At 36.6% G+C, this 25,290-nt stretch overlaps 3 protein-coding genes across 5 annotated transcripts; all 3 read right to left on the bottom strand.

Moving 5' to 3' along the window:
* Positions 1-362: 362 nt before the first annotated feature.
* LOC131604165 (zinc finger CCCH domain-containing protein 39-like) lies at positions 363-3,409 on the bottom strand. Its single transcript, XM_058876629.1, has 3 exons — positions 3,296-3,409; positions 2,413-3,129; positions 363-938 (listed from the first exon to the last, which is right to left on the bottom strand). The coding sequence occupies exons 2-3, from the start codon at positions 3,122-3,124 to the stop codon at positions 658-660; spliced, it is 993 nt and encodes a 330-aa protein (XP_058732612.1). The 5' UTR covers positions 3,125-3,129; positions 3,296-3,409; the 3' UTR covers positions 363-657.
* An 11,503-nt stretch (positions 3,410-14,912) lies between these two features.
* LOC131633817 (zinc finger CCCH domain-containing protein 39-like) lies at positions 14,913-19,380 on the bottom strand. Of its 3 annotated transcripts, none has more exons than XM_058904511.1 (3): positions 19,266-19,380; positions 17,816-18,547; positions 14,913-15,770 (listed from the first exon to the last, which is right to left on the bottom strand). In XM_058904511.1, exons 2-3 carry the CDS (start codon positions 18,537-18,539, stop codon positions 15,502-15,504), a joined length of 993 nt encoding a protein of 330 aa, XP_058760494.1. In that variant the 5' UTR covers positions 18,540-18,547; positions 19,266-19,380; the 3' UTR covers positions 14,913-15,501. The 3 variants fall into 3 exon arrangements, with proteins under 3 accessions (XP_058760494.1, XP_058760489.1, XP_058760484.1); XM_058904506.1 differs by lacking the exon at positions 19,266-19,380 and adding an exon at positions 18,777-18,915; XM_058904501.1 differs by lacking the exon at positions 19,266-19,380 and adding an exon at positions 18,777-18,910 and having other exon boundaries at positions 17,816-18,544.
* LOC131611980 (uncharacterized) lies at positions 19,008-20,228 on the bottom strand. The gene has a single exon (XM_058883829.1). The coding sequence runs from the start codon at positions 20,226-20,228 to the stop codon at positions 19,008-19,010; it is 1,221 nt and encodes a 406-aa protein (XP_058739812.1).
* Between the last annotated feature and the right edge of the window lie 5,062 nt (positions 20,229-25,290).

Consider the following 25,290-nt stretch of genomic DNA (forward strand, 5'->3'; position numbering starts at 1 on the left):
AACTTTTAATTTATAGGACTCGTCAAAACTTGGTTCTGACTCTCATGATTCTCATACTAGGCAGAAAAGATTAGATTTCAGTGAATGGACCATTTCTATCTTTCTTTCTTTTCATGTTTTTATGCCTTGTACATGGCCTAAATATCCTTTGCAACCTTAGGATGCCAAAGTTTCATATCATACGATACCTGCTACTAATGTCACTAATGAAACATGGTTCACTTAACCACATTGTGTCACATGGTTGTTGCATCTTTAGTACCTGTTTTTATATTATAGGGGGAAAATTCACATACCAGATATGATATCTATAAATAACACAGATATGCTAATCACACTTTAATATATGAGTGTAAATATATAGTATATGTATGATATAACATATTTATGATATCAACTTTGGTTCAGAAATTTGACCCATGTTCACCCAAACTAGAATCCCACCAAAAGTTACTGAATTCATCGAAACGCCCCTCAAACTGACAAATGCACGAGTATGTGACCATACAAATGTACTAATTACCAGTAAAATGAAGAAATAAAAGGTAATTATATGAACTGATCACCATTGCCAATGACCATGTTTCCAAAATTATTTATCAACAGAGAAGAATCCTCATCCAGACATGGACTGTTTCCAAGAGCATAGAATTTAACTCAGGGCTCCGCGGTACTTGGCAAGTCGGGAGATAAATCATCAATCCAATCGCCATAAATACGGTTGATCTTGTTTAATTTCTTCCAAAGTAATTCCTTCTTGGCCTTCTTCTCCTCATCCGTCGCCACAGGTACATTTGCCGGTAAGGTAGTAGGTGCATAATTGACAGAAGAACCTGTTGTTGGTAATGTTGGAATGACATCATTTGTTGAATTTGCTATGGCAGCTGCAGCTTCAGCTTCAGCTTCAATGCCTCCACCAGGAACAGGAATTTGTAACTCTGAATAGCAAAACACCAACACTTCATGAAATACAACAAGATACATGGAAGCCAAACAGTCTCAATTGTTATAATCATCTTTTAATTTCTGTTCATAGTATGCATATACACGCGAAAACGAACAATATATAGAAAAAACATCAACGGCCACGATTGTAGCTAAGACGTTGAGGTTTTTGATGTCTCCTTCATCGCAGTTGCAGCTACATTAACGATAGTTAACTACAATATTTAGGATTGAAAATAGCTGTGATTTAAAACTTGCAAGTTAGTAATGTACTGTCTCCGGATAAATATAACATATATAACACAAATATACGAGGAGACATCTCTCCTAATTTACTAAATCATATGTTAACATATCAAAATTGAATCATAAAACAAATCTAAGAAGCAAGATTAGTAGGATAAGTATAAAATATTTACGAAAAAAGAAAAAGGAATGTACAATATATATAATACGGAAAATATAAAAATCAGAAAAAAGGAATGAGAAAAACTTTAATTTGAAATTCTTTACTATATAAAACGACAAACGTGTTTTTATTAATTGGACCACGGTTACATACCAAAAGTATCCCCGAGTACCAAAGTGGAGTGTGCAAAAAATTATTTTAAAAGTAATCCTAATACCTACTTGTGTGACCATGCTAAGGTGACGATCATCTGGTACAAGTACGACGCCATAAAGTTACAAGGAGTAATGGTGTTGTCCATGTTGGATAGCAAAATATAAAAACACATTTACAAACTCAAAAAATCCACCATACAAACACGCCATTGCAGCCTATGGCAATGCCGTGGCAGACATCCCTTTACAAACTGCCTATGGCGGTTGTCAAAAAATCTTCCACGCTGTTTATTGCTAGATAGCCACGTAGCGAAGTTGAACAAACTGCTATTGCTCTGCTATGCAATACGCTATTTATTACAAAATATTGTCAAATAGCCACTATAATGGCAAAATTTTCTCAATCTGCTATTGAAAATACTGGTCGCGCCATTCATCAACACTGATATATGAGCTTTAGATAAAGTGGTGCTATCAATAGCGGATTGCAGCGAACATCCAATAATTAGCCAAAGAAATATTTGCGATATAAACATGGTTTCGCGCGCTATGGCGGAAAACACAATATCTCCCGCGCCATGGCGCCATTGACGATACCGCAAAAAAAGTAATCACTAATCATACAGATAATAAAAAAAAAGTAAAGCGGCATTTGTTCTGTTGTATAATCAATATACCAAATGATCATCTAGAACCAGTTTTTCCTAGAAGCAAAGGTGAAATCGGGTTTCATTTAAAATGATCAAGTAGCAAACTAAACATGAAAACATCATACACAACAAGGAAAGCAACACACATTCAAACACTGTATTATGTACATCATCACAAAAATAAAAAACAGATTTTGAGCAAAATATAACAACAGAATCATATGATAAAAAATCCAAAAGCAGTCCTATTTACCTGCATCTCCATGAGCAAAGTGGCATCCATCACCAAAGGGGCAGCTCCCGGTATTGATCCACATGAGACAGGTCTTAGTCTTCCAATAAGTGCCCCTTTCCTGCTTAGTTCCAGCCCTACTGCCTTCCAAATTATTAGAAGTTCCTATGCTGATTTCAGAGAACTCTCTTGTTTTCCAAGAGTCGTCCCTATACTTGGCTGGATCCTCATGAAGAAAGTTACACTTATCACCATAAGGACATTCCTCCCCATTGCAATACTTCTTGCACAGCTTCATCCTGTGAATGATTTTTTGATCATCACTCCAATTTCCACCCAATTGCAGCCGTTCTTCAGTGCGAGGACCAACAAGCTCCTGCCAGTTTGGTGGTGGCCGTCTTAGCTCATCAACCCCGTGAGCAAAGGTACAATTTTGACCGTTTCTACAGGTACCAAACCCGAACTTAGTACAAATACGGGTCTTGAAGAAAATGTTGCTCGCTCCTCTGTTTGTTGGAGGACCCATCAGTGCATTGGACTGATTGTTGTCCGGAACTCTTGTCCTTCTGAAGGAATGGAAACCATCGGATGCTGAACGTGGTTCAAAGCGCTGATTGTGTTCAAAGCGTTGGTTGCTCATCGGGAATTGAGGCGTCACGTCAATGATATCGCTGCTGCTGGATGATGAGAAAGGTGACATCTTGAACGTTGGAATGTTTTCTGAATTACTCATGTCTACTGATAAAACCAAAAAACAAAAAAAATGGATCAAATTTAATGAAATTTTGATTCTTTCTGATATGATTATCGTTGATCAATGAGATAAACGTTCGGATAAAATTTGGAACTGAGTAAAAAACTTGTATGAAGAACGAAATAGTGGCATGCAAAGGTTACAACTTACAATGTTGAAGGTTTGGATTTTTAGGGGAATGAAAAACAAGAAACCTGAAAGACCTAGACGAGAATTTTGGGAGAAAACATTGTACGATGTTCAAGGTTTGAGTTTTTTTGGGGAGAATTTTGAGTCAGCTCTTTGAGTGCCGTTTGTTTGAGAACATTATATAGTACAGAATTTGAAGGTTTAAGGTTTTTTTTTTGTCGGGTTAACAAAAAAAACCTAGTGGCTGTCAGAATCCTATTGGACTAATCGGTAATCGCTAGTCAGTATATCACTGCTAAACTAGTACGGCTAGGGGGTGCGGGTAAAATAAAGCAACACATTCACAATTTAAATTCTAATTTAGAAGTTTGAAAAGATTTTTAAAGAAGAGGTCCTCTCAAACGTGTAGAATAATATTTGAGAATTTACATGTAATATGTTTTTTCATTATATAATGAAGTGTTAGAATAATTTATGGAAAAATAATGAAATGTTAAAATATTTATCAATGATATTCAAGTGAAGGCGCTTGTGTTTAAGATTATCCCGTGGTTTTGTCTTTCAACTCTCTCATGATGGTAAATAACTAGAGCGCATTTCAAGTTTCATCAAATTAGAAGATTCAAGGTTCTTGTGGTAGTAAATTCAAAGATATTGATGACAAGCCATATCATATAAATTTATTAAGCATTTGCATATGTTTTTGATGGTTTTTAATAGTTTAATTTGGAGTTTTATGAAGAAATAAAAAGAAAGAAAAGTGAAGAAGTTGAATAAAAATGGCAAAAGGAACTTTCGTGAAGAATTTGTGTGGATTAAATAGAACTTGCCCCTAGAAAAGTCATGTCCTAAATCGTGGCACAATGTCACAATATTTAACAAATCGTGGCACGATCCTGCATTAATTACTCAGATCATGGCACAATGGAAAGGCATTTTGGTATGATTTATGCAATTTTCTGACGCGTTAGAAAGGAAAAATGTAGGTTTTACAAGGTTGGACTGTCTAGCACGAATTCTAAAGTGGTTTAGACGGCAGAAGAACACATTGGAGCTCCGAAACGAAGGGTTTTCACCATTCGAAGATCAATTTCCTATCGGAATTAAATGTATTGTTCGTTTCTCTTTATTGTATGAATTATGCTACTATGAGTAGCTAATTTTCTTTTGATTAGATTTTAAGAGATAAAACTTTGTTTGATCTGCTGAGAAATATGATATGTTTATGTATTATTTGCTTAAATTGATATTGTTTGTTTATTCAGTTACTTTTATGTGCATTGCTTTGTATGTGTTGATGAACGTATAAATTGAACCTACGATTGTAAGGATTACTAAACTTAACCTTATAATTCTGATCTAGAGTAATGGTTTGTCTTAGTAGTGTATGTTAGACATGTGACTCCATACATAATGGGGAAATTGTGGGTTTCCAAAAAAATGTAGTTTGAAAAAAGTTTAGGATTATTTTCAGAGTTTAAAACATTTTAAAAACCGTTTTAGAAATTAGTAGCAGAAATTTAAATTGTGGAAAATAAAAATTTAAGGGATAGAGAATAGATTTTAGGAAATTATACAAGTTCAGTCAAGACGACTTAATCCAGTCCTCAATATTTGATCTTGAGAGTATTTAGTAAACCTTAAGAGCTTGAAATCTCAAACCCCCTTATACGGAGTTTCAGTCTTACTTCTAACTAAACAAGGCACAGTGGAGAGAAGTGGTTAGTCTTCCTTCCAAACAACGATTTAGTTTTTAAAAGGTTTATCTTTTAAACCAAACAAACACTCCCCTATGGATAAATTATCCAACTAAACAAATATACGCCTTGGTGAATTTACAACAATGCCCTTTCTAGAATACAAAAATTCCTCACTAAACAGAAGGACTTTTCAAAGTGTTACAACTAAAAATCAGAGTTTGGTGAGTGAAAGCTAAAACAAAATCAAATGGAAGCATAGGATCTCATCAATATGAATCTTAACCAACATATTTCAATGTTACCACTATGAGAATGATCAAACAATAACTTGAAACAATTAGGACAAATTAAGTTGTTTAAACTAAGCAGTTGAATATCTCAACCTGAACATGTAGTTTAACACAATTAGCTTAAGCATGATTCAATAGGTTCGATACAACACAAACATATGCTTATACAATAAACCCTTATAAGCATAACCTTTACCTAAATTACATACAAATTATGTTATGCTTTAGTTTTTACATGCTTAACAATGAAAATTAAGAGACGAGGAAGGAAAAAAGTATACAAAGATATAAAGTGGTTTCACATTCGGTCTCTTTATGCCTACTCCATTTTTTAATGATATAAAACCATCAGAAAAAATAATCATGCCTTCCACTATGTTCAAGAGTTAATATACAAGTATTTTGATACAACGAACTATCATCAATCTGGAAGCTAATAACCATACTGCATTAGCCTACACACGAATCCAATGACAATTCCTTATGTTGATGAAGATACTCAACTGCTACACACAATATCCTCAATGATCTTGATCCATTAATCGTTTTATCCACATTAAATTGCTCTAAGCTTCCTTTTTGCAACATTCTTCCCTCGAATTAGCCTACATTACCAAGTTTAAACGATAATAGAAGTACAGTTTAATATTTATCAATGAATTGAAGTACAGTTGAACTCTATTATTGTTTAAACTTTGTAATCCTTTCCTAAAATTGTTCAAAGAGGAACTCTAACCCTTTTACAACAGACATCAATGGTTGAAGCTTTATTAAAGTACAACATCGACCATTTCTTCTTAAAGTATAGCAATAGCCATTGAAACATTAAGCTTCTAATGAATGTGGGAAAGGAGTTAGGTTTCTAATGCAGCAACCATTGAAACATTAAGCTTCTAATGAATGTGGGAAAGGAGTTAGGTTTCTAATGCAGCAGCCATTGAAACTTTAAAAAGAAGTGGCAGATACTCTACTTTAAGAAAGCCTCGACCATTGCTGTAAAAGGGTTATGGTTCCTCTTTGAACAATTTTAGGAAAGGATTGCCAAGTTTAAACGATAATAAGGTTCACTTGTACTTCAATTCATTAATAAATATTAAATTTAATGATAATTTTTTTTAAATTGAATAATATGACATAGAAATAGTGGTGTCAGGCCGGTCCTATGCAAGAACAACAGGCTCTACAACGTAGGATCCCCAAATTTTAGGAGACCTGCAATTTTTTAAGGTTTAATTTTTTTTCATTTATATTAATAGATATTAAAAAATGCTATAATAAAAATCTAATAAATCAAAAAAAATGTTATGATAAAAACTCAATAAATAAATAAAAATGAGAATGATCAAAAATTAAAATAATTATAGTTCAATTTATTTTTGATGTGTTATTTTTAATTATTATAATTGCACTTTTTAAAATTGGGCTCATTTTTTAAATTAGAACGGGACCTCTGAGTTAATTGGACCGGTCCTGATTGCTTGTAACACCCTATACATATCATTGCTTAGGATAATACATATATGGCATTAAAACGGTACATGAAAGACATTCATAAGCAGCAGAATGGATAAAGTATCATTGCAAGCACAAAAGCCTAATGCAACAAGGCCAAAATACACAAATCCCAATAAAGTACTAATACATGATCCCAAAAGATACATAGCTGAAATATACAACAAAAAAAAAAGAGTCATCACCAAGAAACATCGCCGCAAGATCAAGTCATTTTACCCTTACCTTTGTCATTCCTCAAACCACCTAAGAATATAATATTTGAAATGGAGTGAGATTACTAAATTCTAGTGAGCCTCACTATCATAAGGGTTCACTCATTTCTACAAGGTGCATACAATAAAACAGATCCACTGAGGATCTGGGGTTTTTACTCACGGTCGGGTACAAATACACAAAAAGGACAGTATCAACATTGGAAGTCTCATAACTAGCCAATGAGACATCAGCAAGCACACTGCTAATAAAAACAAATATGCAGACTCGTGTCAGTGTACGAGGAACCCAGAAGCACGTTAATACCCCTATATAGGTCACACAATCACACCATTGATGGCTTACCCCTCGTGCCTAATATGAAGAGACTTGCACATGCACACCGCAAGTGAATTGAATAATTCCTACATGGAAATACATCTGTGACGAGTTACCGAAGCGACATTGCCTAAGTGGCGTCATGACCCTGTCAATCACCCATACGCAGATATGTTAACGACTAATGCAAATACGCCATCATGACTACACGAGCCCACCGGGCGAAAGCTTAGTGATATTGCCTATGCGGCATCACGAAAGGAGAGTTTACCGAAGTGATGTAGCCTACAAGGCATCACAGCCTCTCCATACCAAGCATGTCGATGTGTTAACGGCTAGTGGATAAACATCGTAAAGACCTCCACATGCACATCACAATGGTAGCTCAAGTGTGTAAAATATACCGAGAACGCAATTGTGTTAATGGAAAATGGGATACGCCCTTTTTGGCCCTCATAAGCACACCCTAACAGTATAGGCTCGTTGATCATACAGCCAAGGCAAACCCGTTGATCACACAGCTAAGGCAGACCCGTTGATCACACAGCCAGGGCAGACCCGTTGATCATACAGCTAGGGTCCTACATGATTTACACCTAATAGATAGGCCTGCTTCGATTCAAGCATACATCAATCATATCAAGCACACAACAGCAAGCCACACAACAAACATCTCCAAACGTTCAACCATAACTGACGAAAAATCACAAGATGATCACAACGTAGCATTTTTCAACACAATGCATTTCTTCCGCATACATACATACAAGTAGCATAAGTGATCATATATGACATAAGATGGCATTATACATTTCTAAACACATCTCATAAGTCATAGCAGACTAGGGAGGTGTCTGATTCCCTAAACGGACCAAAATTGCACTCTGGAGAATTAATGCACAAAGTTCCATAGTAACCGCTCGCTACACGGGTGTCAGATGTGTTGAAGAATGAAAATTTAGTATCGAAGGTATTTTCCTAGATAGTACGCTCTAATAGATTTCCAATGGTATAAACTCCGTGTCAAACTGACACAGTTAGAGCTGTCAAAATAGGCTTGGTCCATCGGGCCAGCCCATAAGCCCAACAATTTAGCCAGATTGGGCCGCAAAATACTTTAAAAAAACACGACCCTGTCTCTTTGGGCCAGCCCATCGGGCCTATGTTTTTCATGGGTTGGGTTGGGTCAAGCGGGCTTCGGGCTGGCCCATTTAAAAAAGATTTTGGTAAATTTTTTGGAAAAAAGATTGAGATAAGATATGATTGCATAAATGTGTTTTCAAGTGATAAAGAAAAGTTAAAGAGGATGAAGATATATTTTCAAGATGATGTGATCAAGGAAATTGTTGTGAGATGAAAAGAAAATTTGATAAGTATTGGTGATAATACTAAGTTACTTTGTACTTTTACATGGACATTTTGTGGTATTACTATATATTTATGGATAAATATTTTAAACATCACTTATATACGTTTATGATGACTTTCTACTTACTATGTTGCATTTATCCATTACATTATTTTTATAAAATTAAAACTATAATATTGAAATACGGATCGGGCTGGCCCATCAGGTCGCAGGGGCTTTTGAGAAATAGGCTGGGCTCATTTTATGTAGCCCATTAAGTAATCGGGTCGGGACGAGCTAGCCCATTTAAACATATTGGTCCACCAGGGCGGACTAGGCCGGGCCTGCCCATTTGACAGCTCTAGACACAGTGGTAACCATATCATATTATACATGTTAGAATATCAATTTTTTTACCCTAAATCATTGGCATAAAAAATGCTCTTACTTCACTACATAATAGAGCATTAGAAGAGTTTTCCAACGACACTTAATTCCGAGTTACGAAACTCCAATTATGCTATTTTCAAATTCTACATTCTTTTCAACGCAGTATCAGGAAATTGATTTCCATTATATAGGGGTAATCGATTTCCTGCACGCAGAATGTCCAAAAATCCAATTTTTTTTGTCAAAAATCGATTTCCAAAATGTTCTAACTTCAATCCCTTCCCAATTCTAATTATCCCAACATTCTAACAACATCCAAAAATCAATTATACTTAGTCTATAGCATAGTTTAACATGCATACATGCAATTTATCAACATGCATTTAGAGATTCTCACATCAAAGTCCAACTCTCCCAATTCATGCAATTATCCCCAAAACCCCAAGTCTATATCTAATGAGACTCGCCTGTCAAAGATGATGATGGAGCTTAACAGCAAGATGAAGATGATCAGAGACAAAGCTTGGAACAGATTCTAGTGCATGCAAGGATGGAGCTTGAAGTTGGCAATGGGGTCCCTCCTCCTTCTCCTCTCCTTTAACGTTTCTACTTTCCCCTCTCAAAATTTGTTTTTGTGTTTTAATGCCCCAAGGATATGCCAACCAAACAAGACCTAAGTCCTCACTAAAGAGGTGAAAAGCCAATAATGCCCTTTTCACTCACTTACTCTTTTATTCTCTTAATAATCAACATCGTACTAAGATTTAATATAATTAGTTTCTAATAACCATCACTAAAACAATCAACACTACTCATTAGAAAATAATTATATCGGATATTACATTGTTGTTCATCTTGAACATGCCATGTCATCAGTCAATTTCCCATGTCACTAAAAATTAGACCAAAAGTAAAAAAGAGGACCAAAAGCAACACAAAAAAAACTATAAAAGGACTAAAATCCTGATTTTTAAAACAAGGGGACTAAAAAAAATAAAAAACAAAAAAAAATAGGGGGACCAAAATTACAAATAAACTTTAAATATATGAAGATTTATCATACTTCTAATTAATGTTTATATGATTTTATATATTTTAATTAGTTTAATTTCCTTCATGCGAGTAGTATATAAATTTTAATAAAATTTTGAGGTGTTTAGTACAATAATTGTTTTTCAATTTTTTTGTGTTGTTTTATTAAAAATGCATTTTAAAATTTGAACATGACCTCTAAATTGTTCGAGATGGTCCTGATCACAAGGTATCAACAAAAGAATTGACAATTGTTGAATGAATAACACCTTCTAAGTTCTCTCAAGATTCTTTGCAAAAATGAGTTTAAGGTTCTACGTGGTTGTTCTAAGATTGATCAATCCAATCACTTGATTGATAAAAAAAAACTCTTTTTTTTCTTTCTAAATTTCTTGGTATTCAACAATAACACAAGAACAACCATGAATCTAGATATTATGTTGAATCAAAGAAATACTCAACTTGAATCTAAGGTTGAAAAAATGAGAAAGTCCATGATTTGAGTCATGCATGCTTCATGATTCGATTCATAGAGTTGTGATTCGACTCACACCTTCCTATGATTCGACTCAAATAAGACAAAAGTGAAACTCACTTTTCATGAGGCTCTATGATTCGAATCACACAATCTTGTAGGCTTGATTCAAGTGTTATAAGTTGTAATTCACACAATACTTTTGATTTTGACATAAAACCAATTGCTAAGTAAAAGGAATACTCAAACATAGACTACAACAACTAAGATAATCTCTAAGATACAAAACTTAAATAGCCAAAAGAACATATTATTCCATATGAATTACATTAGTAATGCTATGCTACAACAAGCTATCAATCAAATATGATATCGATGGTGACTGCAATTTCAAAGATCAATTAACCATTTATGATATGAGAACAACTTTTCTACTCATCATAAAAAGTTCGGTAGTGTACATTCAACCAATCACATGATACCATTTAATTTTAACATATTTAATTATTTATTAAATAGTATAATTGTTTGTTGTTTTCAAAACATTTTATACTAAAGATAACTTTATCCAACTTTTAAGTTTGATAGATAAGAATTCACCTTGGCACCCCAAATTTTTATGGACCAAGATCCTCTCCTGTTCTCCTCTCGTGCTGTTTGTGCAACTGTATTTCTAACCATTGGATTTACATTTTGTTTCCCTTTCTTCTAATTGATTGTATTAATTAATTTTGAAAATTTCTTTACCCACATCCCTATAGGGGTCACCCCCAGCGAAAACCCCACTTTACCCCTGCTTCGAAAATGCATTTCTGAAGTATTTTTTTTCTAAATTTTCCCAGACTTCGGAAGTGCACTTCCGAAAACACCAAATGGGGGGTGTTTTCGGAGATGCACTTCCGAAAACACCTTTTTTCAGATTTTGGGGGTTTCAAAAATGCACTTCCGAATTATGCAGAAAGTGTGTTTTTTTTTAATGTTTTTCGAAACAGACTCGTATTTTTAATTAAAGGAAAAAGCCAAATAAATTAAGCGACATATAAATAGAAAATACTAATATGATAAATCAAATCAAAATAATATATACAAGCCGATCCAAATAGTAATAGTGTGCGAGAGATACAATCCGAAGACAAAAAAATAAACCCGGACCCCTACTAGGTATGCCTAACCCTCTCTCCCTGGGACCTCCTCTGCCGCCTGTATGCCGCCGCACGGCCCGCATCAGTGACGATCATCTCCATCACGGCGACTGCCTCTGGACCGCCCTGATGAACGACACCTCGATCCAATGCGTCCCGCCCAAGCATCTCTATCTGCTGGCAGATCGGCATGAGATCAATGGCGTGGTCATCCTCGACCTGCTGGTTCTCCTGGATCTCCTCGTGTGCTGGCCTAGGAGCGCCGGGAGCGTCGGATCTCAGCAGAGGATGTGACACCCGATAGAACCAAGTGACATACCCCTCCACACTGTGCCAGTCCTCGGTGACCCAAATGCGACGATACTCCTCCAGTACCACATGACGCTCTCAATCCTCAAATATGCCAGTGAGCTGCACTCGGGTCACCGTGTCGGGAGCAGCCTCAAAAGGTGACCTGGGTATCATCTGCACATACCCAAATTGTCGCATGCACCGCTCAGGGAGATACCGCACCATGATAGTGGTCCCGCATGCCAACCAGCCAGAATATAAAGATATGTCGTCAAAGGGGACAACATGAGTGTAGTCGCTGAATGGCCTCCAAGTGACGTCATCGTGCATCGTGCGGTCGAGGTATCCACGGTATGGTCCCACTGCATTGTTCCCCCTCTAGAGAACGTATCTGGCGGCCCTGGGCATGGCGTCATCGTACTCATGATCAATGTGGAAGCCGTGGATGCGGGAGAAGTAAGAGATGATCCAGCTCTGAAACACAAACACGATAATGTATTAAAAATAAATACGAAACATAAATAAATACGAAACAATTAAAATGAAACGTACCGTAAGTAGTGTACAGGATCCGGTCAACTGCCTCGTCCTCTAGTTGGAGGCCTCATTCAGCTTCTGGTATAGGTATGCCAGAGTAGCTGCCCCCCAGTTCCACTAGTGAACGGTAGTTAAGTCCATGAAGTAGCGGAGGTAGGTCACGTCGACATACCTTGCACTCTTGTCCACAAAGATTGCAGCGCCTACCACAAACATGTACCAGCACCGGAGAGCGCAGCCACGGTGATAATGTGTAAATAGGTCGTCACCCGCATCCTCGGCTTCGGCCGCCGCCACCAGGTGGTGCTCGAAATAAGTGCTCAGTGTGGTGAACCGGATATGAGGCCCAGATGTCGTGATGCACTCATAGTCAGCAACTTCGGGCTCCATACCCAAATAGAGCACCATCCACTCACTGGCTTTGATCCTCTGGATCCGGGAGTGGTGCAACAGTGCCCCCCTGATCGACAGGTGGAGAAGACACTGCACATCATGCAAGGTGATCGTCATCTCCCCAACCGGCAAGTGGAAAGAAGACGTCTCCCTATGCCACCGCTCCACAAAGGCCCCCTGCATGCCGTGGCTGATGGTGGTATACCCCGTCATGCAGAGCCCACTAAGCCCTGAAGCTCTCACCGCGTCGTTAAACCACTCAGCAGTTGGTTTAAACAGACTGAAAACCTTCCGGGAGTGGTTCACCATTTTCAAAGGCTCTATCTCCTGTTACAAAAAAAACAAATAAAAAAGTATGTTAAATAGACCGTTAAGAAAATATTGAATAAACGGCTAAATTATAAACGGTTAAATAATATAGTCGGGCAAATTATAAAAAATACATCTCCCTCCTAGATACGCCGAGCGACGTGCTCGTGGTGGGTAAGTAGCACAGAAGTGTCACTGGGCCCTCCCGGGTAGCCCTCCTCCTGCTCCTCCTTCTCCCCGTGTGGAGGGTCAACATCCGGTACCTCCTCCGCCTCGTGGTATGTCACTGCCTCTTCCTCCTCCTCCGCCTCCTCCTCCTCTCGCTGGCGGGAAGAAGATACCCGAGCCAGACGACTCCTCGATCCAGATGTAGAGGTACCCTCGTCCATCTCCAGGGGAACTCGCACACGTCGTCCCCGGCCCTGCCCCCGTCCCTGCGTCGACGTCAGCTGCGCCGCCGCCCGCTCGTGTCTAGCCGACGCAGTCTGGGTCTCTCTACCCTGTCTGATGCGTGCTTGGTTGCCTGACATGTTCCTGAAAACAATTGAAATCGATTAATATGCGAGACAACAGAAAAAACTAAAAAAAAATTGCATTTCTGATACACTTCGGAAGTTCATTTCCGAAACTGGGAATGGAGGTGTTTTCGAAAATGAACTTCCGAAACACCCCTGCGAAGAAGTTTTCTGCAACTTCCATGGCAGACCCCAAAATCCTAAATCAAAACTACTTTTATTCATTCTAAACAACCTAAATATCAGTACGAACCTATCTTAATGTGATTTTTGCAATTTCTAAACACCCTAATAGAGATATGAATAATGGATCTAAAAATTGAAAAAAATTGATAAACTTACCAATTAGTGTTTGAGATGATTTAGGTTGAGATTGGAAGAAGATTTTGGCAATCTCTGATACTTCACACTTGCTTTTTGCAGAAATTTTGAAGAGAGGCTGAGTTTGGAAGAAGATTAGGGTAAAATGAATGGGGAGGGGGGTTGTTTTGTTTAATCTGCAAAACGCGCAGTATTTCAGAAATGAACTTCCGAAATGGTGTTTTCGAAAATGCATTTCCGAAATAAGACAAATTTTTTAAAAAAAAAAAAAGGCGCTTTCGGAGATGCATCTCCGAAAACACCTTTTTCTTACATTTCGGAAATGCATTTTCGAAGTCAGGGATATATGTGATTTTTCACCAGAGGTGACCTAGAAGGTTGGGAGGTCGGCAAAGAATTTTCCTTAATTTTTTCCAGCCATTTGATTTAAGACAGAATGATGGCTGAATGAAAAAAAAAGCAAGAGATCATCCTGGTCCAATTTTTATACATCTGATTCTAAACTAACCGCTAGTGGATATGCTATTCACAATTAACAAATCCCCAAAAACTTTAACAAGGGACCAAATCTATATGAACCTTCAAAACTTGACTTTGACACACATATCTGGTAGTATAGACTATAGTGTTTAATAGTAAAAAATTGTAACTAATTTTATCTTCACTTTCAGAGAAAAAATTGTAAAAAAATATTAGTTTCATCTTTTTGAAATAAAAATATTTTTAAATTTTCAAGAAAAAAAAGTATATATTTGTTATACCAAAATTCTAACTAATTTATTTCTAAACAACAAATTATTTCTCAAGAATATTGGGTTTTGATCACTTACCCCACAAAAAATAAAAACTTAACAGGCTGAGACCACAAAAAGATTCACTAAATAGGAGACAGGTGAGAAAAATATTTAAAGTACCCACAAAGAAGAAACACAAGAGAAACATCTTAACATGTCATAAAACCTTCAAATTTCAACTAAGGCTCCAATAACCAGCCACATGTATACCACTTTGTGTCTATACTCTGCTTTCACCAAATAAGAATCTGCAACCTTAGGATACCTGCTACTAATGTCACTAATAAAACATGGTTCACTTAACCACATTCTGTCACATACCAATGTAAGATATGATATCTATAAACAACACTGATATGCTATCCACACTTTCATATATGAATGTAAATATATATTATATCTATGATATAACCTATTTTAAATATGGACTTTGCTTCAGAAATTTGCCCCATGTTCACCCAACTTAGAATTCCACTAAAAGTTGCTGAATTCCTCGAAAAAATGTACTAATTACCAGTAAAATGAAGCAATAAAGGTAATTATATGAATTGATCAGTGATCAATTAACCATATTTCCAAAATTATTTGACAGCGGAGAAGAATCCTCATCGACACGGGCTGTTTCCAAGAGCACGTAATTCAACTCAAGGCTCTGTTGTACTTGGCAAGTCTGGAGGTAAATCATCAATCCAATCGCCATAAATACGGTTGATCTTGTTTAATTTCTTCCAAAGTAATTCCTTCTTAGCCTTCCTCTCTTCGTCCGTTGTCGCAGGTACATTTGCTGGTAAAGTAGTAGGCGCATAATTGGCAGAAGAACCTGTTGTTGGTAAAGTTGGAACGACAACTCTTGTTGAATTTGCTATGGCAACTGCAGCTTCATCTTCAATGTCTCCACCAGGAACTTGTAACTCTGAATAGCAAAACACCAACACTTCATGAGTTACAAGAAGATACATGGAAACCAAACAATCTCAATTGTTATAATCATATTTTAATTTTTGTTCACAGTATGCATATACAAGTTATGACACAAAAAGGAAGAAGATATAGAAAAAACGTCAATGGTCACGATTGTTGCTAAGACGTTGAGGTTTTTGATGTCTCGTTCATTGCAATTGCAGCTAACCTTTTAACTGCAATATTTAGGATTGAAAATAGTTGTGATTTAAAACTTGCAAATGAGCAATGCCGTGCCTCCAAATAAGTATAATATCTCTCCTAATTTATTAAATCATATGTTAACATATCAAAATTGAATCATACGTAAAAAGAAATAGAAATGTACAATATAATAGGGGAAATATTAATATCGGAAAAAAGGAATGAGAAAAACTTTAATTTAAAATTCTTTACTATACAAAACTATAAATGTGTTTTTATAAATAGGACCACGATTACATACCAAAAGTACTCACGTGTACCAAAATGGAGTATCCAAAAAATTATTTGAAAAGTAATCCTCTTGCATACGTGTGTAACCACGCGAACGTCACAATCATTTGGTTCGAGAACGACGCCGCAAAGTTATAAAGAGTATTAGTGTTGTCCATGTTGTATAGTGAAATATAAAAATACATTTACAAATTCCAAAAATCCACCTTATAAACACGCCATTGCAGCCTATGGCAACGCCGTGGTGGACATCGCTTTACAAACTACCTATGGCGATTGTCAAAAAATCAGCCCCGATGTTTATTGCTAGGTAGCCATGTAGCAAAAGTTGGACAAGCCGCTATTGTTCTGCTATGCGATATGCTATTTATTACAAAATTTTGTCAAATAGCCACTATAAGGGCACTATAGCACCATTGCATAGCAAAATTTTATCAATCTGCTATTGAAAATACTGGCCACACCATTCTGCCATGGCCACGCCATTTAACAACACTGATATATGAACTTTAGAACTTTAGATAAAGTGCTATCAATAGCGGATAGCGGCTAACAGCAAAAAATTAGTCATATAAACATTAGCCGTACAAACATGGTTTCGCGCCCTATGGCGGCAGACACAAAATCTCCCGCGCCATGGCGCCACAATGACGGAAATTTGACGACACGTAAAAAATAAGTAATCATTAATGATCCAGATAAGTGTCCATTACTTTTAAACTGAAGCAGCATCAGCTGTATAATCAAAATACCAAATGATCATCTAGAACCAGTTTTTCCTAGAAGCAAAGTTGAAATCGGGTTCCATTTAGTATGCTCAACCAGCAAACTAAACATGAAAATATCATCATACACAACAAGGAAAGCAATAAAAAACAGATTTTGAACAAAACAAATATACTGCCTCCAGATAAGTATAACATATAACATATAACACAAATATACAAGGAGACATCTCTCCTAATTTACTAAATCATATGTTAACATATCAAAACTTAATCATAAAACAAATTTAAAAAAGCAAGATTAGTAGGATAAGTATAAAATATTTACGAAAAAGAAATAGGAATGTACATACTTGTGTAACCTTGAGAAGGTGACGATCATCCAGTAAAAGTTACAAGGTGTAATAGTGTTGTCCATGTTGCATGGCGAAATATAAACACACATTTACAAACTCCAAAAGAAAACCACATAAACACGCCATGGCCACGCTATTTAACAACACTAATATGTGAACTTTAGATAAAGTAGTGCTATCAATAGCGGATTGCAGCAAACAGCAAAAAAATAGTCTTATAAACATTAGTAGTATAAACATGGTTTCGCGCCCTATGGCGGCAGATACAAAAAATTTCGCGCCATGGCACTGCAATGACAAAAATTTGACGACGCGCAAAAAAGTAATCACTAATCATACAGATTTCCATTTAATATGCTCAACTAGCAAACTAAACATGAAAACATCATCATACGCAACAAGGAAAGCAATAAAAAAACAGATAACGAACAAAACAAAACAGTAAAATGATATGATAAAAAACCAAAACCAGTCCTATTTACCTGCATCTCCATGAGCAAAGTGACAGCCATCACCAAAGGGACAGCTCCCGGTATTCAACCACCTGAGACACATCTTAGTCTTCCAATAAGTGCCCTTTTCCTGCTTAGTTCCAGCCCTACTGCCTTCTGAATTATTAGAAGTTTCAATGTTGATTGCAGAGTACTCTCTTGGTTTCCATGAATCGTCCCTAAACTTGGCTGGATCCTCATGAAGAAAGTTACACTTATCCCCATAAGGACATTCCTCCCCATTGCAATACTTCTTGCACAGCTTCATCTTATGAATGATTTTTTGATCATCACTCCAATTCCCATTCCCACCCAATTGCAGCCGTTCTTCGGTGCGAGGACCGACAAGCTCCTGCCAGTTCGGCGGTGGCCTTCTTATATCATCAGCCCCATGAGCAAAGGTACAATTTTGACCGTTTCTACAGGTACCAAACCCGAACTTAGTACAAATACGGGTTTTGAAGAAAATGTTGCCCGTTTCTCGGTTTGTTGGAGGGCCCATCCGCGCATTGGGTTGCATGTTGTCCGGAACTCTTGTCCTTATGAAGGAATGGGAACCGTCGGATGCTGAACGTGGTTCAGAGCGCTGATTGTGTTCATAGCGTTCGTTGCTCATCGTCATCGGGAATTGAGGCGTCACTTCAATGATATCGCTGCTGCTGGATGATGAGAATGGTGACATCTTGAACGTTGGAATGTTGTTGGAATGGCTCATGGTTACTACTGATAAAACCAAAACAAAAATAAAAAATCGATAAAATTCAATGAAATTTTTAGTTTTTCTCAGTAATGATTAACGTCGATCAGTGAAATGAACGTACATAGAAAATTTGTAGCTGGGAAAAAAACTTGTAAGAAGAAGGAAATAGTGACATGCAAATGATTACAATATTGATGAAATAATGAAATGATGAATGCAAAATAGTAAAAAGAATAGAGAAAGAAAATGTACTGTTGAGTGAAGGGCCTAATATCGATGCGGAGAAAAACCAGGACAAGAATATTGGATGACCTAGACGAGAATTTTGGGAGAAAACAATATGCGATGCTCAAGGTTTGGATTTTTTGGGAGAATTTTGAGTTAAGTTTTGAGTGCCGTTTGTTTGAAAAAAGTGAAAAACATATATATAGTGGGCAGTTTGATGGTTTTTTTTTTTTTTTTTTGATTCAAACTGCATTTAGATTAAGAGCCCATCATAGGCAAATGAGTACAAACAGAGTCAAGCTTGGGGATAAAGCCCAGCCAAGTTCTACAACCAGCAGTTTTGCCAATACTCACCATATGGTGTGCATCAGTATTGAAATTCCTAGACACATACATAACAGTTACAACATCAAAATAAAGTTTAATCTCACTACAGTCTAACACTATCGGCTCAAGAACAACCGAGAAATCCATTTTGTTAACACAATCCACCACTACCAAGGCATCTGACTGTACCACAATTTTCTGCAGCTTTAGGTCACGGGCCACTTGGAGGCCCCAACGAATAGCCATCGCCTCCGCAGTGCTTGGGCTCACCGACACCTCCATCCTCTTAGAGGCAGCAACTATCACCTCATCATTATGTTTCTTGATCACACAACCCATGGCCACCGTCCCGTCGTTGAAACAGCCAGCATCCACTTGCACCAGGAAAACATCATCAGGACATTCTCTGGGTGCTGCATTCTCAGTCTGTTGCAAGCGCCTGTCTTGGGGAATAAAACAATTAAATTCAGCCAGATAGTTAACAGAGTCGCTTACCACTTTCGGGGGGGAAACCGTGACACCTTCAAAGACACATTTGTTCCTAGCCTTCCAGATTTGCCAAAGCATGGTGCACATCAGTTGGTTGACAAACAAGTTCCTGTCCGATAATCCTTTAGTAAGCACCATGAGCGGATCAGCGGTAGGATCGAGACGCAAGCCAAGGGGGGAGGAGAACCAAATCATTTTTGTTACATCACAGTGGCAGAATAAATGATCAAGGGTCTCCGGGGATCTATCACAAAACGGGCAGGAAGGGTCAATGTGTATACCTTTTTTGAGGAGGTTCGTTCTAAGCGGCAGAATGTTATGACATAGTCTCCATAGGAAGTTTTTGATCCTGACATGGACTGGTGCTTTCCACAGAAGTTTCCAAAGTGACTCATCCGCAGTGCCAGAGGTTCCTACCTTTGCAGCGTCCCTCTTAGATACCAGCAAATGGTAAGCTGTGCGTACAGAGTAATTCCCGTCTTTCTCCCAATGCCAAATCATTTTATCTCTATCTCCATTCCTAGGCAACGGTATTCCACCAATTTGTCTCCCTTCATAATGATCAAAACACTCATTTAGAAGTGATTGTTTCCAGCAGCAAAGATCCTCGTCTATGAGTTCTGAAACCAACGCATCCGGCTGTAATCCCCTCACAGGCCCCATCACTTTAAATCCCGAATTAAAGGGAATCCAGTTATCACTCCAAATTTTAACCGAGCGGCCATCCCCAATTCTCCATCTAGCTCCATCCAAAACCAATTCTCTTGCTCCGAGAATACTCCGCCAGTTATAACTTGGGGAGTACCCCAAGCTAGCATCTTTAATAGTCCTATTGGGATAATATTTACTCTTAAGAACCGGGCAGTTTGATGGTTTAAGGTTTTTTTGTCGGGTTATAAAAAAAACCTAGTTGCTGTCACAATCCTGCTGGACCATTCACTAGTCATTATCACTAATTAAACTACTAGGGGGTGCCGGAAAAATAAGAGGAGTAAGAGAAGAGTATCAGGCAAATTGAGCTCTCACACTACTAACATAATTGTTTTTTATTAAGGATGTTGATAAATAATTAGGAGTTAATGCAATTGAAATTCATCGGAGCAATAAGTTTATGGCGCCACTAACACAGCACATTCTTAACTTAAACATAGTTAAAAAGATTTGAATTGATTTTTAAAGAGGATGTTTCACTAAAGCGATAGAATAATATCCTTTTAAAAATATATGAATAGTAAAATATTGAAACTAAATGTTAAGTCCTAAAATAAAATATAAACCTCCAACGGTAAGTGGGGTAGCTCAACTGGCACTTGCTAGTTGAGCTAAGAGTGTTGTTGGTCCAGAGTTTAATTCCATTTATTTTTGTATAAGATATTTTTGTATAAGGACACGAGTTGATTTCTCGAGTTAGTGATATGATATCTACATTTAGCGAGTCGATCTTCAAGTACTTCAAATATATTTCTTCTTCAAATCACTTTAATACTAAAGTTTTTTTTACCACTTTAATACTAAAGTTAAACATAGTAAATATATAACAAAGGAAAGAGTCGGCAATTCTCATGCTATTCCAACATTTTATCTGTGTGTATATCATAGGACGATGTCTGAAGTTGTTCTTTTATATCATCCCTTATACTGATAGGCCCATATCAGGTAGTTTTCACTTTAACCTAGAAAATTGGACATCATTGCTTCTTTCAACATGATCATATATCTACCATATAAGAAAACTATATATATCTACCATAAAATATTAACTTAATGTAGTTTGTGTTTTTTAGATAAGCTTTTCAAATTCTTTGGTCTTTTAATGCTACATTACGTTTCCCACCAACTCACTCCATCCAATTTTATATTTTCAAAAATATATCTCTTACTCTTCTGCTTCCCTTCTTCTATCATCCTTTCTCGATTTCTCTCCCTATGGATCAGCTTTCTTTAGTATGTATATTTGTTTTTTCAATTTTCACGTTAACCTTTCTGCTACACGAACCTTAGGTATTTTTCTTCACTCATTTTTTAGGGAACCGTTAAACTTTTCAGATCTTCTAGTTTTCTGCTCTTAAGGTCATTTTCTTCTTTTTACCTAATTTTGTTTATTTTTTCTAATAGTTTATTTTTGTGCGACCCATTTCTATTGTCATGAAATGATTAACGGTTCCAATCGATTTATACACTTTTAAGCTTGAGATCGGATCGAATTTGGTGCTTTAATCGATTTGTGAGAAGAAATTGTGATGGATTTAATGAGATTCTCTTCTTCTTTTTTTTTGAAAATTTGTTATTTACTTATTGAAATTTTGATTGAACAATGAAATTAGGGAGGATAAAGTAAGAGAAGGAAAATAGGGTTAACATTCACGAAGCTTTTCAGCCGGTTATTTGCGAAGAAAAAAATGAGAATTTTGATGGTGGATCTCAATGCTACTGGTAAGACCACTATTTTGTATAAGTTCAGCTCGAAGAAATTTTTACCACCATACCTACCTTTGGTAAGCTTCTTGGTTCTACTTTTGTTTTTATTTAAATGCATAAATCAGATATAATACAGATATAAGTTGAAGAATATTTAAGTATGAAAGAAATTATAATATTATGTTTTTTCATTTATATTTTATTGCATTTTAAAAAAGTCAATAATATAAGAAGTTTTATTATTATAATAAAATGACACGTTTAATTTACATTTCATCGATAGATATTAAGGTTGACATAAATACAAATTTAACCTTAAAAATTGAGACGTGTCATTCAATGATGAAAGTTATATAAGGATTCATTTGTATTAATGGTGGTAGTTCATTATCTCAAATTTATATAGTGACAAGTTTATCAAGTTTATTGATACTACAATGTATCCTGTAGAATGATATTTTAAGGGATACATCTCTAAATTAATTTTAAAAATATTGGAAATCTCCAAATTAACTTTTAACAAAAAATGAAATTAAGTGCATTTAGAAATGTATCAATAGAATGATACTAAAGATTTTTTTTTTACCAAACTCTAATACTAAAGTTAAACATAGTAAATATATAACAAAGGAAAGAGTGGGCAATTCCCATACTATTCCAACATTTTATCTGTGTATATATTATAGGACGATGTTTGTAGTTGTTCTTTATATCATCCCTTATACTGATAGACCCATATCAAGTAGTTTTCATTTTAACCTAGAATATTTTCAAAATAAATTAATAAATATCTTTACAAATTGAAATCAAAATAAAATCAAAAAAAATTTAAGATCTTATTAATACTATTAATTATACAATTAATACAATTGATTTACCTTGATTTTAAAATTTTTTTTACCAAATATTTGGTTATTTATGAAATGCATCTTCGAAAAAAATTGAACTCGGAGATGCATATTCAAAAACAGCTCTAAAAAATTAAAATGAGGTGCATTCGAAGGCATCTCCAAATTTTAGGAGAAAAAAAATTACACCTGATACCTTAAAAAGATATGGAGGTGAAAAAAATAAGAATTTCTTTGTAGACCCCCTTATGGGGAGAACCTCCGGCGAAAAACCAAAAAACCCCTACTTCAAAAATACATTTCCGAAGTAATTTTTTTTTAAAATTTTCCCAGAATTTGGAAATGCACTTCCGAACACATCAAATGGGGGTGTTTTCGTAGATGCATCTTCGAAAACACCTTTTTCACATTTTTTGGTGTTTTCGGAGATACATCTCCGAAATATGCAGAAACAGTTTTGTTTTTGTTTTTCTAAACAACGTTTAGTCCCGTATTTTTAATTAAACGACAATGCGTGCAGTAAACAATGTTTGATAAAAATAAAATATAAACCGAATAAAATAAGCATAAAATACTAATATTATATATAACTAATAGTGTACAAAAGTATAGTGTACGTAAATGTCAAGAAATACAAGCCGAATACAATAAAGTCAAAGAAAAATAAGCCGAAACCCCCTACTGAGTTTGCCTAACCCTAACGCCCTGGGACCTCCTTTGCCTGGTATATGCCGCTGCACCGCCCACGTCACTGACCATCCTCTCCACGATTGCAACGCCTTTGGACCGCGCCTGCGCGATGATACCTCAGTCCAATGCGTCCCGCCCAAGCATCTCTATCCAGTGGCATATCGGCAGTAGATCAGTGGCATGGTCATCCTTGGCCTGGCTGGTTATCCAAGATTTCCTCATATGCTGGCCTAGGAGCTCCGGGAGCATTTGGTGTCATCAGAGGATGTGACACCCGATAGAACCATGTCACGTACCCCTCAACACAATGCCACTCCTGGGTGGCCTGCATGCGACGATACTCATCCGGGACCAAATGATACGCCCAGTCCTCAAATATGGCAATGAGCTTCACTCGGGTAATTGTAGGGGTGTTCATTGGTTCGGGTAAATCCGAACCAAACCAGAATCCGAACCAAACCATAGTGTTTGGGTTGGATATTTTTTCAGTTTGGGCAAGAACCGAACCAAACCAATGAAATCTAATGACAATCGGTTCGGGCATCGGATTTTCAATTTTCTACCCGCAAGCCCAACCCAAACCAACCATAATTAATTATCATGAAACTTACTACCAAGCATTCAACTTCAATAAGAAAAAAATAAAATGTTGTGTGTGGACAAGTTATGCTATTTTAATTTGTTATTAGAAAATTGATAGTGTAATATGATAAATGAACATAAAGTTATGAAACACATTCATTATCATATTAATTCAAGTGACTAGTTATAGATTCAAAAGTCTTAATCTTAGATATTTTTCTTGTTAGACATTTTTGAATCTATTAGAGAAAAATTTCTAGTATAATATTTAAATTTGAACACTATTAATATTATGTTTTTTATAATATTATGAAAAATTAATTTTTGTAAATAAGTTATTTTTTAAAAATATTTTTGCATTTTTTATGTACCCGATCAATCCAACCCAAACCAATCCGTTGTTTCTCGGATCAGTTCGGTTTGGGCTTTATCGCAAAAATTTGTAAATCCAATCCAAACCAATCCATTTAATTTTAATCGGTTTGGGTATCAGATTCTCTCAAAACCGAACCAAACCGGCCCGCGAACACCCCTAGGTAATTGTGTCGGGAGCAGCCTTAAACGGTGACCTCGGTATCATCTGCACACGTCCAAACTGCCGCATGCACCGCTCCGACAGATACCTCACCATGGTGTTGGCCCCGCATGCCAACCAGCCAGAGTGTAACGCGATGCGGTCAAATGGGACAACAATAGTGTAGTCATTGAATGTCGTCCAACGAATGTCATCGTGAGCTTTGCAGTCGAGGTTCGCGCGATATGGTTCCACTGCGTTGTTCCCCCTTTGGAGAACGTATCGGGCGCCCCTGGGCAAAGCGTCATCGTACGCGGGATCAATGGCGAAGCCGTGAATGCGGGGGAAGTAGGAGATGGTCCAACCCTGAAAGACAAACACGATAATGTATTAAAAATAAATATGAACCATAAATAAATGTGTAACAATTAAAAGGAAACGTACCGTCAAGAGTGTGGCAGATCCAGTCAACTGCCTGGTCCTCTAGTTGGAGCTCCAGTTGGAGACTTCATTCAGCTTCTAGTATAGGCATACCATAATAGCTGACCCACAGTTTCATTGGTGAATGGTAGTCAGGTCCATGAAGTAGCGGAGATAAGTCACGTCGACGTAGGTTGCACTCTTGTCCACAAAGAGTGTAGTGCCTACCAAGAATATGAACCATCACCGGATA

The sequence above is a fragment of the Vicia villosa genome, linkage group LG1 (genome assembly GCF_029867415.1).
Source record: "Vicia villosa cultivar HV-30 ecotype Madison, WI linkage group LG1, Vvil1.0, whole genome shotgun sequence".
Classification (NCBI taxonomy): Eukaryota; Viridiplantae; Streptophyta; class Magnoliopsida; order Fabales; family Fabaceae; genus Vicia; species Vicia villosa.

What these genes read in the sequence shown, in the direction of transcription:
- LOC131604165 (XM_058876629.1), bottom strand. Translation starts at nt 3,124, where the DNA reads ATGAGTAATTCAGAAAACATTCCAACGTTCAAGATGTCACCTTTCTCA. An exon ending in CTTTGCTCATGGAGATGCAG is followed by an intron (nt 939 to 2,412) that starts GTAAATAGGACT and finishes TTTGCTATTCAG; the next exon opens with AGTTACAAATTCCTGTTCCT.
- LOC131611980 (XM_058883829.1), bottom strand. Translation starts at nt 20,228, where the DNA reads ATGGGGCCTGTGAGGGGATTACAGCCGGATGCGTTGGTTTCAGAACTC.
- LOC131633817 (XM_058904511.1), bottom strand. Translation starts at nt 18,539, where the DNA reads ATGAGCCATTCCAACAACATTCCAACGTTCAAGATGTCACCATTCTCA. An exon ending in CTTTGCTCATGGAGATGCAG is followed by an intron (nt 15,771 to 17,815) that starts GTAAATAGGACT and finishes TTTGCTATTCAG; the next exon opens with AGTTACAAGTTCCTGGTGGA.